At 34.9% G+C, this 17,156-nt stretch overlaps 1 protein-coding gene across 11 annotated transcripts in view; it reads right to left on the bottom strand.

Moving 5' to 3' along the window:
* CCDC171 (coiled-coil domain containing 171) overlaps positions 1-17,156 on the bottom strand; it is a 308,137-nt gene that overhangs the window by 90,914 nt on the left and 200,067 nt on the right. For all 11 annotated transcript variants that reach the window (XM_078436783.2, XM_078436780.2, XM_078436779.2 and 8 more), the window contains 2 exons: positions 7,391-7,536; positions 5,286-5,340 (listed from right to left, as the gene is read on the bottom strand). In XM_078436783.2, the coding sequence (XP_078292909.2) occupies positions 5,286-5,340; positions 7,391-7,536 (201 nt within the window). The remainder of the gene's footprint in view (positions 1-5,285; positions 5,341-7,390; positions 7,537-17,156) is intronic.

Below are 17,156 nucleotides of genomic sequence, written 5' to 3'. Positions count from 1 at the left end.
ATATTCCATGCAAACAGTAACCAAAAGAGAGCTGGAACGGCTATACTAACATACGCAACACACTTTAAGACAAAAAATGTTACAAGAGACAAAAAAAATTCTATGATAATAAAAAAATCAATCCACCAAGTAGATACAACAATTTCCAGATATATATGCACCTGACAACAGAATCTCAGTGAAATCTCAGTGAAAGCAGAGCTCACACAAAAATTTTTAGTTGCAAATACCTACGTTAAAAAAGAAGAAAGATCTCAAGTCAATAAACTCTTTTACCTGAGGGACATAGAAAGAGAAGAGCAAACTAAGCCCAAACCAAACCAAAAAAAGAAATAATAAAGAATGGTGTAGAGGTAATAGAGAATAGAAAAATAACAGAGCACATCAAGAAAACCAAATCTGATTCCTTGGCAAGGTCAACAACATCAACAAACTTTAACTAGCCTTGCCAAGAAAAAAAGATTAATTAATTACTATAATCAGGAATAAGTGTGAGGACATTACTAGTGATCTTACAGAAATAAAAAACAATACTAAGAAAATGAACAATGTCAACAAATAAGGTAACCTAGATGAACCAAACAAATTCCTGGAAACACATAAAGTACCAAAACAGACTAAAAAAGAAGCAGAAAATCTGAATACATCTATTCCAAGGAAAAAGAATGAATATGTAAGTAAAAACCTTCCAATAACAAAAATCCCAGGACTAGATAGTTTTATTGGTAAACTTTACCAAATGTTTAAAAAATTAACACCAATCCTTCTCAAACTCTCCCCCAAAAAAATTGAAGGAGAAGGGACACTTCCTAACTCATTCTATGAGGCCAGCATTACTCTGATACCAAAGCCAGACAAAGATATCACCAGAAAACTATAGACCAATATCCCTTATGAACATAGATGCAAAAATCCTCAAAAATAAATACTGGCAAACCAAATCTAGCAACATATTCAAACAACTACACATGATAACCAAGTGATATTTATAACAGGAATGCAAGCATGGTTCAACATACATAAATCAATCTACGTAGTACCCAACATTAATAGAATGAAGGCTGAAAATAAAGATCATTACATTTGATGTAGAAAGAGCATTTGACAAAACCCAACAACCTTTTATAAGAAAAATTCAAAAAACTAGGAACAGAAAAGAACTTCCTCAATCTGATAAAGGACATGCTCCTAATATCATACTTAATGGTGTAAATCCAAAAGCTTTCCCCCTAAGATTAGGAAGAATGCAAAGATATCTGTTGTCATCTCACTGCTAGAACTCGAAGTCCTAAGCAGGAAATTAGGCAAAAACAAAAATAACAACAACAACAACAAATAAACAAAAAACAATAAAATCAAGGCATCCAAACCAGAAAGAATAAATATCTTTATTTGTAGATGACATGATCTTATATAGAGAAATCCTAAAGAACCCTCAAAAGAAATTATTAGAGCTAAAAAATTCAGCCAAGTTGCAAGATACAAAAGCAACATATAAAAATCACTCATATTTCTAAATGCTAATAATTAGGAACCAATAAATTAAGAAAATACAATAGTATAAAGAATAAAATACTTAAAAATAAATTTAAGCAAGAAGGCGAAAAACTTATACACTGAAAACTACAAAACACTGTTGAAAATAATTAGAGAAGATCTAAATAAATGGAAAGGCATCCCACGTCATGGATTGCAAAACTTAATGTTAAGAAGGAAGTACTATCAAAATTCAAATTGTCCTTTCGGAAATGGACAAGCTGATTCTAAAATTCACATGTAATTACAAGGAATCCTGAAAAGCCAAAACAAATCCTGAAAGAAAAACCCAAAGCTGGAAGACTCACATTTCTTAATTCCAAAATTTACTACAAAACCACAGTGATCAAAACAGTGTGGTAGATCAATGGAACAGAACTGAGAGTCCAGAAATAAAAGAAAACATCTATAGTCAATAGATTTTCAACACAGGTACTGAGATCATTGAATGGGGGAATTAAAGGTCTTTTTAACAAATGCTGTAGGAATAACTCAAGTTTGGTCTTTGTATTACACCAGTACAAAAATTAACTCAACATGGACCAAAGCCTAAATATAAGAGTTAATAGAAAGTGTAACTCCAAAGTTTGTAGTTTAAACTCCAGAGAATTTAACACTATAAAACTCTTTGGAGAAAACATAGGGAAAAATCTTCATGATCTTGGATATGACAATGAATGTATTCTTAGATAAGAATCCAAAAACATGATCTGCAAAAGAAAAAAAATGGACTTCATCAAAATTTAAAAAACTTTTTTGGGGTGCCTGGGTGGCTCAGTCGGTTAAGTGTCTGACTTCAGCTCAGGTCATGATCTCATGGTTCGTGAGTTCAAGCCCCACATCGGGCTCTGTGCTGACAGCTCAGAGCCTGGAGCCTGCTTCAGATTCTGTGTCTCCCTCTCTCTCTGCCTCTCCCACGCTCACACTCTGACCTGTCTCTCAAAAATAAATAAACATTGAAAAAAAAATTTTAAATAATAATAAAAATAAAAAACTTTTTCATCAAAGGACACTATCAAGAAAGTAAAAAGTCATCCTATGGAATGGAATAAGAAGGTATAGGAGTGACTGCTTAATTTGTCTGGATTTCTTTTTGAGGTGATAAAAATATTCTGAAAACAGAGTTGTGATAATTGCACAACACTATGAATGCATTGGAAGCCACGGAATTGTACATTTTAAAATGGTTAAAATGGTTACTTTTTTTTAATTTAATACTTCTGGTTTTTTCCCAAACATCTGAGAGTTCAACTAAATAGAGAAGTGTGTGCATCAAAAATGGAAAGTTGTGATTTTGTTTTCTTTTGTTATTTTTCTTAACCCAATAACCGGAAATTAGCCCCAAAAAAGTTCCTTAATAAAAAGTTAACTTCTGGCCTACATTAAAAAGTCACAATACATACATACATATATTTACATGAAATTAAAATAAAACATCTGTTTCTTTGAAATAAGGTATATGCTTTTAAATGAAAATGACTGGCCTTCCTTATTAAATACTAGTATCCGTCCCAAATGGAATTTTAAAATTAATATCCACTCAACTGCTTTGTATAATACAGTTTCAGGATTTGAAAAGTTGAATGTAATGTATCAAGTTTAAAAAATAACAAATATAGGGGCACCTGGGTGGCTCAATCAGTTGAGCATCGGACTCTTGATTTGGGTTCAGGTCATGATTTCACGGTTCATCCGTTCGAGCCCCACATGGGGCTCTGTGCTGCGCAGAGCCTGCTTCAGATCCTCTGTCTCCCTCTCTCTCTGCCCCTCACCTGCTTATGTGTACTCTCTCTCTCTCAAAAATAAATAAACGTTAAAAAAAGAGAAATATAAATAGCTACGCTATTTTGGCTATGTACAGTAAACTACTCTGAAGAGTTTGGATGCAACCACAACCATTTTAACCATGAAAGAGCCCAGACCCTCCTTTTGTACCACTCCCAGTTTCTCCAAGGTGGCAAAACGCCTCTGGACAGTCCGAAGGGGCCACAAAAATAAACTTGCAAAAGCTGGCATGAGGACAGCAGGCAACACCAGTGGGCTGGCATGAGCGATTCTCTGGGCCACTTCTTTAGCATCCTTTCATTCACACCTAAACTTCATAGAACAGAGAATTAGCCCAGCCATCAATTAGCCTTCCCTACATTTTTACTTCAAGCTTGAAAAGTAATTGATAATTTAAAAACCACTATGTAAACAGAAATTTCCAGAGACATCAATTAAAATAATTAACTAAATCTGAAGGGGAAAAAAGCTATAAACCAAAAATAAATCTACAGCAGTTCTAGGCCAATTCTATAGATATCTTTCTTTCCATATGACACACAAAACCCAAAAGATGAACTGCAACTGAAGAAATGTATGATTATAATTGTCCTATTGCAGTCTTGATCGTATTTAAAATATGTATTTTGCCACTCTCACAATGAAAGGATAAGGTACAACATTTATGTTCCATACTGATGATGGTTTTTCTCTGATGTCAAAGTCCACTCCTCACTGTAGATGCCACCCAACATTTGTTTTCCTCTAGCTGGGAAAATGAACAAACAATTCAAGGCAACATCAACTATATAAAAAGTTATGCTATATGTATGACATGACCGATTTCTCCTTCCAAAGATTTCACCAAGTACAAAAAAAAAAATCTAACCAAAGATGTCTTTTTTTCCTACAAATCAAATTTCAGATTTCTAGCATATATGGATTTGATGTAACTATGTCTAAACTAAACTTTTTTAAATGGGGAGAGGGACAAATCACAGTTTCAAACAATACTACTTTAAAACATAGCATTCAGAATGTTAGATTTTTTTGAAAGTGCTTTGGGTGATATGAAATAATGCTAATCACTTTCAATATCTAAAAGAATACACAGGCCTAGTTTTTTCTACAAGGTTAAAGTGTATTAAGTATTAGTTTGCTAATGTTTATTTAATATCTCCTTAAAAAGATTTGTTTTGGGGTATTTTTAAGTGATTTCCAAACTATATTATATAATAAATTTAATTCCAAGAATTATTCGAAATATGATTCATTCATGAATTCCATATATCTTAAAAGTACTAGGTAATTATGTTTCCAAGAAATTGTCTATTAGACAATAACATTAATAACATAATAACATAATTAATAATAACATAAATAACATTTCTCTAATGAAAATGTTTAATGAAATAATGAACACATCTTTGAATCTGGAATGTTAACAAAAAACACAGTTAATATAAGTTCTTAGTAATATCATAACATCCTTAAACGCTAGTCATCATTACAAATTAAAAGCTAACTTAACACATTTTGTAAGAAGGAAAATTACAACTTGAAAAGTACTGCCAGGTACATATCATTATGCCTCCTCTATGTATACATACATATGATGGTAGGTTTGAGAGCGGTAAGAGGTTAGACAGTGTGGTCAAACATTTTATCATTATGAGACATGTAAGAATCATAATGACCTCTGGTTCAGTCAGCCAAGACCACCAATAACTCAAGTGCAATTATACCAGTTTGGGGAAACCACTATGTCCATAGTTTTAGCAAGGACATAAGTAAATTCTGAAGAAAGTTATGCAATACAGCATTGTATAATACAAGTTGTTAGTCATTTGGAAGGACCTTTTCGTGAATTTATTTTCTAAGAAAGTTACAAAATTAAGTAAAGTATCTTGAGGTTAATAAAACTGATAACTAGGAAAACAATGTCATAACACAAGTTGAACAATATTGAAGAAAAATTATACTACCTTATGAAGCATATTTTCTACTGTTCTCATATGATTGGCAACACATTCTTTGTCTCTAGAAAATAAATTAAAATTAGGTATTAGTAAAACCCAAGCCTTACAACAACTGTTACACATTGTAGGATAAGTCGCTATTATTGAAAAACATGGGTTGGTTATTATTGCACTCTTTCTAAAAGTGCAAAATCCAACCATATTCACTGGTATATTTCCACATTTTACCCTTACCTTTAGTTATATTGCCTGCCATAAATTAGAGGGGGGAAAAAATCTTAAGGATATCCTCAAAGTGGAAAAAAAAAAAAAGTGAAAAAAGGAAGAGAAAAGAAACCATGATTACATTATTGGTTTAAAATGTGCTAGAAAGGCTAAACTTTTATTCTTTTGATTTCTAATGAAGGAGATTTTAAAAATCATAGTGGTGGAGATATATCATGAATGGCCATATTATGCAAAATAATATTTTCCTTTCTACATAGGCTCTTTGTGTTACAATAATTGCACAAAAACCCTCTTCTATGACCTTGACCAGAAACATGTAAAGTTACTAGTTTCTTCTAACAGCTCTGTAGGTTGAATTTAGCCTTAATAATGAAATAAGAAGTTTAGATGTACAGAATAGGGAATATAATCAATATTGGAAGAATATTTTTAGTGAGTGATAGTTTTATCATGGTGATGACTTCACAGTGTATACAAAAGTTGAATCACTATGTTGTATACCTGAATATAATATTGAATGCCAACTACACGTCAATATAAATACAATTAAATTAAAAGTTTGGATGAAAATGCTGAAGACAAAATTTAACGGTCATTTATAAATTGAAAATGTATGAGCTCTCCAAATTTCAAATTAACTTTCTTTTGTGTTACAAGGACATGTGATCATGGTCACAGATCACAGACATTACAGAGCTTTACAATTTTCCAAAGAACTACTGGTGGGTATTCAAACCTAGCAATATTTTGATCTTGTGTAAACTCATTTTTTCATTATGTGTGAGCAATTTCCCAAGCCCAATGGCAAAGTTGTAGATATCCTAGAGGGCAGATTCCCTGTTTTGTGATTTAGTTTACAGACTACATTCATATTTCACAATATTTGATGCTTAACAAGAGTCTGTCTCAAAAAAATTTTAATTTATATATATATATATATACACATATGTATACACACATATGTATACACACATACATGTATATATGTATATATATACATACATACATATATGTATATACACACACACACACACACACACACACACATACACATATATATGTAATTACAGGAGTCCAGAATTCCAAATTCAGAAAACACCGAGTTTATTAAAATTAGATGTTTCTTTAATCCATAAATAGATTTTCTTTAAGCCATGCTGTTGTACAAAGGGCTGTCCTAAAGTATTCCATGAAATCTGATTTGAGGAACAAATAAAAATACCCAAGAGAATTGTTCAATTTGAACTTCAGAGTGTATGTCAACTTGATTACCTGGTAAAAGGAAAACCACTCTCATCACATTTACATAGATGCCCACTCTAAAAACAGTATGTTTTTTTCTGTTGGACATATTAGAATATACAGCTATAAAATTAAGTGACTTTTCCATGATCAATGTGTTTTATTGCACTTAAGAAGATGCTATGATATATATGTTGATTATATATTAACATTTTTTATGGAACTATGACTTGCAATATTGGTATATTATATGCCGAGCAAAATTTGGGGGGCAATGGGGCAGAAGGGAATGGGGAATATGTGATAGAAGGAACTATGAAAAACTTCTGAATAAAGTGTATTCCATTTCATATTAATGAAATCATGGTTTCAAACATGTAACAGTACAACAGAGCCCAAAATACACATAATTAGAGGTTATATAGAACCTTATACTTTTCTGAGGTTTCTCAATAAAATATACAGTTAGCATGTTGAGTTAAGAGTTTTCTTTTTTGAGGATATATCAGAGAATTTCAAAGAGAGACAGCTGTACTTTTGTTTTCTAACACTGTATTATCCAGGGCTAAAACCCGGAGCATGAAAGTAAGAATTGATCTTTTGTCTGTTTTAAGTGATCTCCCCAAGGTCCGAATGCTCACTTGGCTGCCATGCGGAGGGCACTCTCTGCATCGTGGATGTTCTCCTCCAGTCGACGCTTGTCCTGCTCCAGCTGGGTAAGATGTCTATTGAGCTGACGCAGAGATTGATCTTTTCTTCTCAGCTCCATCTTTGCCTCGGAGAGACTCTGCAAGCAGACAGAAAACAGAGTTACTTGTCAGCCCTGATAATTAACTTCAATTTATGCCATAGGCTATTAAACAAAGAAGGATACAGACTGACTGAGAAGTAGACTTGGGTCATTACACATCAAGGTTTAACAAATTTTCTGCAAAAATTTTACATACTTACTAATTAGAAATGATAGATCCGAGAAGATTTTGAAAAATGTTTAGCTACAAAATACAACTCTATTTTATTTTTTCAAATACCGTAAGGCAAATACATCTTATTCTTACAAAAAAACATCTGATTATAAAAACCTCAAGTAGCATTTTCTTTGAATGATGACAAAATAAAGATTTTCAGGGGAGAAAGCACATGAAATTTAGAGTCTATGTAAAACAAGAACCATCATAAGCCCAAAGTGTGTTTGTGAGCGAGGGGAAGGTGGGTTAGGACACCTACATGAGAAGGGGGAACCCAAGATTTAAAAGTACCACCACTTTACTTATAAATATATCCAGAACAGGTGACTATGGGCATCTCAGGGAACAAACAAACTGGACTCCAAAATAAAACTCCCTTACTTCCCATTGAGTAACTCTCATGTCAAACATAGCCACACAAATGCAATCAACATGTTTCATCTAACAGAGAAAGTTGCAAATAATACTTGCATTCAGAATTATTTGTGTCCCATAAATATTTTCCTAGCCACAGAACTATAAAATCTGTTGATGGATATTTTGCTATTTGCTTTAATCTGAAATATTCGCGTAGCACAAAAATGTCAAGACGCAAGTGCCAAACTCCCTTTCGGGCTAAAGGTCTTAGAACCAGAACCTCACAATCTAAAGGAGTCTTTTCTAGACTTCATTCAAAGTAATATAGGCATCACAGGATCCCTGAGCACTGAAACTTTGCTCATTCCTTTGCCTATGAAATTTCTAGGATATGAGCTTGTCAGTTTTTCAAGTGAATTTGCTATACAGTGAGCTAGCTAATCAATTGGTTACATGCACACAATATTTTTTCTTCTTTCTCAGAGTTTAGCCACACATGAATGTTCACAACATATATATATAATTGACAAAGCTATAATTTCATGTTTAAAATTCTCTCTACAGTATTCTCTTAAAGCATTCACAATAGATAGTACAGAAAACTCAAGCTGCCTGCACGGAGCTAAAACAATTCACTCTAAATGCTATACAACGAAAGCAATCATCAGCCAAATCAGGTGTTTTAAAATGTTAAAAGTTTTTTAATTCAGTATTTCCCTTTGCAAACAGTCAAGCTGCTTCCAGACAAGTACACGTTTAAAAAATAAAAAATAAGTAAACTGGGATTACTTATTAGACATTATATTTTATTTCAGCCTTTAGTATTATCAGATCTTCAAGAACATCCCACTATAGAAACAGTCACTGATTCAAACCAACTTTAAAAAGACAACAAAGAATAGATTTTTAAAGGCCACGCTAAACCTACGTATTTTGCACCAATGTTAAGATATTTAAAGGCATTGAAGTATTATGAGATTTCTTTATTTAAAAAAGTAAAATCCAGTTGAGTCCTGTTAAAGCCAGTATTTCTGACATCTTTCAGTTAATAAAAAATGCTGTTTTTCAGATATGAAGATAAAATTAATGACCCACTACTGGCTATGCATAAAGTTTGAATTCTTTTTCCAACAGAAATAACGGATTTGTGCCAATCCGTTCCAATGCTCTTGCTCAGTAGCTCCTAGGACTAGAGGTGTGTATCTGAGAGGGGTTTCAAGGTACTGTCTCCAGCCTTGTCCAGAGTGAAGCTCACCAATCTGAGAGAAACCCCTGACCCTGGCAGCATTGTAAAGCCACACTTGCCTTTTCAGCCATCCTATGACATCCTTTCAAAGAAGATATATCTCACAGAATTAGAACTTCTACCATATGTCCAAATCTTCTTGTTTCCTCTGGCTTTCATTTTGCTCTCTCGGGGGAAATGGCGGGGAGCCCCCAAACTCTCCTAAAGCTCGCACTATTTCAGAATAGCTGAATTTAGCCCATTCTAAGACTGGAATTGCAGAAAACGAACACAAAGTGATATAAACAAAGCTGCAGAGGTCACACATCCTTACTGTGAAAATGAAGAGATAATGATCAGAGCCACATAACGGAGAGAAACAGAACTCCGATTTTCAAAGAGTTGGGGTAGGTACAGTACAATGGGATCCGTATACATCAATGGGTTCTAAGGTTCATAAAGATGTGTACAGAACATCAAAGTGATTCAGTAATATGTTTTTCCCCTGATAGTCACCTTTTTTTTGTTTTTGATGACAAAATTAGAATCTTTAAAAACCTCAACACTGAGCTTTAAAGAAAGAAAAACATACTTAAGTGTGTGCGTATATAATGTACATAAAACATACGTACCTCCGCCATATACAATCTATAGCATATATTATATATTGACTTAAAATTTTAAGTGGAGCTTTGCTTTTCTCCTGTCCAGGTTTGTCTAACTAAAACCCATGATAAACTTTCTGGACTCTAATATTTCCAACCGAACAACTGAAACCAGGAGGGTGTGCCTCTAGGCAGCAAGGCAACAATGATAAGCAGCAGGTTAGCCACTAATTTCTCAACCAGGGTAGATTGTGAAAGTGTGATGTTCTGATATCCAAGAAACTGTTCAGGAGAGAATAGGATAAATCAAGTTTAATAACTCTGCTCCTAATTGTTCCCCCAATGCTCAACTCTAATTACTTGGAGAACTCTCCTGACTGTCACCTGATATTAAGTTGTTGGAGGCTGAGCCTGGAACAGCGAGATAATCAATAAACATTTAGTGGGGAGAAGAATGAAGATCCTGTTAAGCAGTGGGAACCTGCAGCACCCAAAGCCCTTCTGCTCATGAGAAAACCTGTGGGACAGCCATAGTGATTGCAAAGCAATAATCCAAAGCGCTGTTTTTAGGCCTTGAGGCCTTTAGGCAACAGTACATTTGAGGAAAAAAGGTTAACACGGTCACCCTAATTACAGCCCACTTTCACATACTTCATATATAAGCGAAGACAAGCCAATTAGGTAGAAAGGAAGATAAGGGAAGTTTTATTTGTATACTAATTAAACCCCTGATGAAATTAAAGGAAAAACATACAGCTCTGTAATTGTGTCTGAGAAAGGTCACTTCAGGTTCAGTTATCAGAACAGCACAGCCTTGAGATATTTCACTTAATCCGCAGTACAGCCCTCATTTTGTACTCAGGTCTTAATATTTACCAAAAAAAGAAAAAAAATTCAAAGCCTGATACCGCATTTATCTTTAAACTGTGTTGTGAACAATTTTAGCCATTAGAAAGCTAATGCTAAATGTGATAACGAGAGTGTTTTAAAAAGACACACTAATATTCTGCCTGTATAAGAACTGATGGCACAAGTCTAAGTTTTCACCTTAAAGCCAAAATGTTTTAAAGCGAAACGTTTTACAACAAAATCCCAAACTGACTGTATATCCGAAGCTAGTCTGCAATATGTTTACTGTATTTCTTTGGATGATGATGTCACTGCCCACCTTCATTTACGCCTCTCATAGTCCAGGGCGGGGAAAGCCAATGCTTTCACTAAGCTACTTATGAGAAGATATTTTTACATCTGGTTATGTTCCTAAGGTGATCATGAAAAGCTATTTATTGCTAATGAAAGCTGGCAAGAAAAATATAGGTGCCAAGGAAGTAGTTAAATATGGGGAAAACTTAGGTGCAGAATACATGGTAGATGCGAATATTTAAAAGACCCTCATAATTTTTAAATGTCTCTTTTCTTATTTGAAGTGTCTGACGTTCCCATAATAAACATGTGTTACCACTGAGTAAGAGCACAAGTTATTTTTTAATGCACACATGATTTCATATTTCTAAAGCTTTAAGTGTTAATTTATTAAAGCTAACAATTTTTTTGATTGCAACTGTAAGCTAAAATGCTATTAGTGTGCACCTATGAAAATATTTTGTGCAGTGGAAATTTTTTTAATAACAGCTTTACGGAGATATAATTCACATACCACATAATTCATCTTTTTAAAGCGTACACTTCAGTGGGGTTTTGTGTATTCACAGAATTATGCAACCATCACCAGTCGAGGTCTTTTTTCAGGAGACGTTCTTTAAAAAAAACTTCTCAAAACAACATGGCTACCCACATACAGTAGCTCCTATTTTGGCAAACTTGAATTGTAAGCTACACAAGGTATCCAAAGCCTATCATTTCGTTCAGTAATAGTTTCAAAAATACGAAAGTGAGAATACGAATTCCCTCAATCAGAATATTTGATTAATAAAGGTGGGATAGTACAAAAGTTAAGGTTATCTGAAAGAAGGTGCACACCTCTCCAATTAATAGTTCTGGATGTTCAGGGAATCATCCCACATAGTTCTCTCTCATGAGGGCACAGTACAGCAGTGCTTTAGACCATTAGGCCAGCTAGGAAGACCGAGCCCCGGGAGATACCGCTTTTATAGATTTTCTTTTGTCTAATGGGAAATATCTATGGATCCACGTTCCTACAGACTAAAAGCTAATGGCTTATTCAATTTGGTATAAAAGTCAGTCATACAAAATGAAAGGCAAGACAACAACGCAAGTGTTATAAAGAATGAAGCTACATTTCCTAGGTCGGGGGAAAAAACATCTATAGCACATTTTTTAAAACTTTACTGCTGTTATGACCATAATTCATGAATAAACATTCCTAGATTGTGATAAATTGGGTAAAACATCTCAGGGCACTAAAACTAACATTGGGAAAGGAAACAGCACTGTCTTCAGCCTTACTCTAATAGTGTGACAACTAGAAAATTATATTAATCAAGAAGTGAGGAGCTGCTGGGTAGATCACACAAGGCAGGCTGCCACAGAAAGTATAAAGTTAAAGTGATACAACCACCAAGCTTACAACTGGGCACACAAGTCAGGGGTGAAATTAGAGGACTCCATATTTTATAATAAAGCGTGAAAGTCTGTGAGATACGCAAGCAGACAATTTACAATAAATATAAGATAGTAAAAGATGCTGGTATGGTAAAATTAATACATGGATAAATTCCAGTTCTTAGTGTTCTATATTTTAGATGGATAGTTTGAATGAAAAGTTCCGCAATTTTAAGTTGTCTTCCTTAGGAGCGCTATCTTTTATTGTTTTCTAATAAAAGTCTTATGCAGAATGTAATTGACATATTCGTAAGCTGGAGCTGCAGATGAAGTAACTCACCCACTTTTGGGGTTGAATAAATGACAGTCTGGTTAACACTCACACACGTCTAGTAAAACAATAGATGCGAAAGTGTCCTATAAACCAAAAAAGTCTACATAAATTTAATATGCATAATTAATGCAACACTTAACACTTCTCCTTGTAGTGTCATTGCATGGCCTTCTTTAAATCCCAACCTGTATGCGGCAACTTTTGAGTCTCCATATTATTTCACATCATATATATATATATATATATATATATACACACACACACACATACATAAACATATACAACTTTTTAATAACTATTTCTATGACACTTGAAAAGATAAAAGGAAATTAACAAACTAAATGTAAAATAGCTTACTTTTACAAATAGGCCATATGGTTGATGATTATTAAAAAAAAACGGAGCAAATGAAGCAATGAAATTTCACCTTTAAAATTTCAAAGTACGCTGTAAGATTTTGTTGTGTAATGGCTCACGGTTATTGGTACCACATTCTCACATATTCCTTTGTAAATGTCCTCTTACATTCCATCAGTTTATAAAAGGAAAAAGTTAATCCTTCCCAGTAAACGAACTGAAATTGATCAATAGTAAAATATAATGGAAAGAAAAGGAACCTCATAAAAGTGTTGAAAGTATATTGAATGCTGTTTGTTCTAAACCTCACATATGCACTACAACATTCTTGTAGACTAAAAGTGTTAGATGATAATAAGATATAGTGGGAGAGAAATAGCTGAAACACATTTTAAATGACAAAAAAAAAAAAAAGGAGGATAATAAAGAGAATCATGAGAGCGCTCTCAACTGGAAAATACACTCTGAAAAGGACAGAACAGGCCAGCGGTAGCTAGATTTATTGTGACACATGGCATGTAAGCAGTAATGTGGCAGTAATGTTTTCTCAGAGTAGAAAACAAACTGCATTTAGCTGCACTACAGACCTTACGAAACAGACACCGGCTGCAGGGGACAACCACCATACTGTTGCTGTAATAAAAATCAGCTTACACAGCTTCCAAGTCCCCTCTGAGAATCCCTAAGAAATACGAGGGGATGGAACACACATAGGTTCTTCTGTTGGACCTTACCAGCTACAGACTACCCAGCAGGTCCCAGAAGCTTTACACAGATGATAATCTTAGCCATGTGAAGGTCCAGGAAGTTGCTGAATTCCCTGGCAATATTTTAAGTGAGGCAAGCTATGAATTAGGTGGTAGAAAAGTATCATTTAGAATTAGATGCTGTTTTCAAATCGCTTGAGAATTACCTAAAACTACTGTCTAAGAAGAATTTGAAAAAAATATGAATAATTCATAAAGGGCTTCATATAGTTGGGTTGCTGACATTTAAATAAAAAGAAATTATTGTTGGAAGAATTTTTCAATTGTAAGAATTCTTTTTGTGATATAATTGAATAATATGTTAAGTAATCCTATACAATAATTAAAATACCCTCACATTAATATTTTCATTGTGATACAGAATTCAAATTACTCTCTTGAATATGCTATATATTAAATAAAACTAATGAAAGTAAATCAAATATCAGCTGAGTAAAAATTAATTATTTAAGAGAATCTGAAGGTCAAATTTAAATTAGAAAAATAAACTTCGGTTCTTTTAGACATAAATGTAAATACAACAAAGTCCAAGGTTTTTCTTAAAAGTTTATTCATGGGATGAATTTTTGTGTATTAAGTGTTCTACCACTGATTTCTATCTTAATTTTAGAGGTATTATCACAGGGGGGAAAGTTCTGAACAGCAAACCTTTACTAACATTGACTATCTGGAGCATTCTACCTTTGTATGAGGGCACTAGGCCTGTTCTTGAATAATGTCTGTCAGACTAAATGTTGAATAAATGTTTGTGATTATTCCCCAAGTCCTGGAAGCCGGGGGGGGGGGGGGGGGGGGGGACCGGGGAGGCAGGGGGGGACATAGCTTGAGTGACAACTGAACCATATGATTGTCATCATACAAGCATCTCACAGTTACATTGATTCATTTTTCATAGTCCAATGAGACGGTTCACATTATCATTCCTATTTTACACACAAGGGAAAACTAAGAATCAGAGAAGTTAAGTAATGTTCCCAAGGTCCTATAACTACTGCATGGGTTTATGCCAAAATGTGAGCCCAAGTCATAGTACACTGAACCCTTATTCCTTATCCTGTGCCACAATGGTATTAGTAACCATCTCTCCAGATTTTCCATAAAAATCCATAAACTGGAAAATCCACGTGGAAATGCAAAACCAATATTTCACCTATTTCTCAAGTAAGGCAAGGTATTCAAATCTATTTAAATGACAGCTTTCTATTTATATTGAAATAAACTTCAACAAGGACTTCAATGCTATGTAATGGCACACTTTCCACATCAAAAATCAAAGCATGCATGGGGTGCCTGGGTGGCTCAGTCTGGTTAAGCGACCAACTTCAGTTCGGGTCATGATCTCATGGTTGGTCAGTTTGAGCCCCACATCGGGCTCTGTGCTGTAAGTGCAGAGCCTGCCTCAGATCCTCTGTCTCCTTCTCTCTGCCCTTGCTCTCTTTCTCTCTCAAAAATAAATAAACATTAAAATAAAATCAAAGCATGCACAATTCAAGATTGCCTGTATGAAAACATCATTTCTTAAATGCACTAATGAAATAAAAAAATTAACATTTGGAAAGGATGAATTATATAGCACAGCACTGCAGTACAGAATTTCATATATTTCAAGACCACATTAGGCTGCTACTTTTTTTTAACCTTTTGAAAAGTAATGGAGTTCTCTTTCCTTTATAAGTTAGCAACAATAGCATTGAAGTTCCCCTGCAGATCTTGAGATCTGGCTGCCTAGTAAAACTTCAACTTCTATTTTTTTTTTAATGTTTATTTTTGAGACAGAGAGAGACAAAGCATGAATGGGGGAGGGTCAGAGAGAGGGAGACACAGAATCCGAAACAGGCTCCAGGTTCTGAACTGTCAGCACAGAGCCCGACGCAGGGCTTGAACTCACGGACTGCGAGATCATGACCTGAGCCTAAGTCGGCCGCTTAACCGACTGAGCCACCCAGGCGCCCCGGAAAACTTCAACTTCTAAAAGATTTACTATAGGATCTCCACACTATCGTAACATATATCAAGCTCTATAATATCAACACTTATAGCCAAATCCACCTGTTAAAGAGATCTTAGTGACTGTGTAAAAAGTCATCAACGTGCCTCATTTAATCCAAAAATGCCACCCTTAAAGAACCGACACCATACAGATTGCATTTTAATATTATAGTAATGGAAGAATTAGTAGTTCGTACTGATATGTGTTCATCAAAGATGAGAAGAGAATTGCATTTGACTTTAAATGAATCCTATTATACTTACTTTGAAAGGAATAATGGGGGGCGCCTGGGTGGCGCAGTCGGTTAAGCGTCCGACTTCAGCCAGGTCACGATCTCGCGGTCCGTGAGTTCGAGCCCCGCGTCAGGCTCTGGGCTGATGGCTCGGAGCCTGGAGCCTGTTTCCGATTCTGTGTCTCCCTCTCTCTCTGCCCCTCCCCCGTTCATGCTCTGTCTCTCTCTGTCCCAAAAATAAATGAAAAAAAAAAAAAAAAAAAAAAAAAAAAAAAAGAAAGGAATAATGGGGAGAGTAAATGGAGGAAAGAAAAAGAATTGAACGACAGATCAACAATCCAAATCCAGTAGGTCTGGTGCCACTCCAAGTCATAAACATTCACCTGCAGCCAGCACGGAACAGGTGACATGAACAAAGCAAACGGCAACTACCACAAAACCCGCTGTGACACCTGGTTGTCCCCACATATCTCTGACCCTGCAAATACCCTAACAAGGAAGTCAACATGAGAGGGATTCTCCTGTGTGGAAAATGTACTTTCATTCAACTTGACCCCTGAAAGAACACCAACCTCCTCATTCGGTGCCCAACTGAAGAAATGGCAACATATTCCAGGAAGAAAACCTGGCTGCCTTGAATTTGTTTAGAATATGTCATCTCTAATGTGGCCACACCTGAAGGGGCTTTTTAAAGGAATGAAGGGAAGCCTGGGTGGCTCGGTGGGCTAAGCGTCCGACTTCAGCTCAGGTCATTATCTCACAGACCGTGAGTTCGAGCCCCGCGTCAGGCTCTGGGCTGATGGCTCAGAGCCTGGAGCCTGCTTCCGATTCTGTGTCTCCCTCTCTGTCTGCCCCTCCCCCGTTCATGTCTGTCTCTCTCTGTCTCAAAAATAAAAGTAAAAAAAAAAAAAATAATTAAAAAAATAAACAAATAAAAAATAAAAAAAAAAATAAAGGAATGAAAATAAATAGGAACAGTTTATTGAGTTGGGTGGACTGAAAGGAGTTGAAAGAAATAAAATGGCTTAATCATTTTTCCACTAATAACT

This window comes from Panthera onca, chromosome D4 (assembly GCF_046562875.1).
Source record: "Panthera onca isolate mPanOnc1 chromosome D4, mPanOnc1 haplotype 2, whole genome shotgun sequence".
Lineage (NCBI taxonomy): Eukaryota > Metazoa > Chordata > Mammalia > Carnivora > Felidae > Panthera > Panthera onca.
The sequence above is the reverse complement of the archived record's forward strand: the minus strand, read 5'-3'. Positions and strand labels throughout refer to the sequence as shown.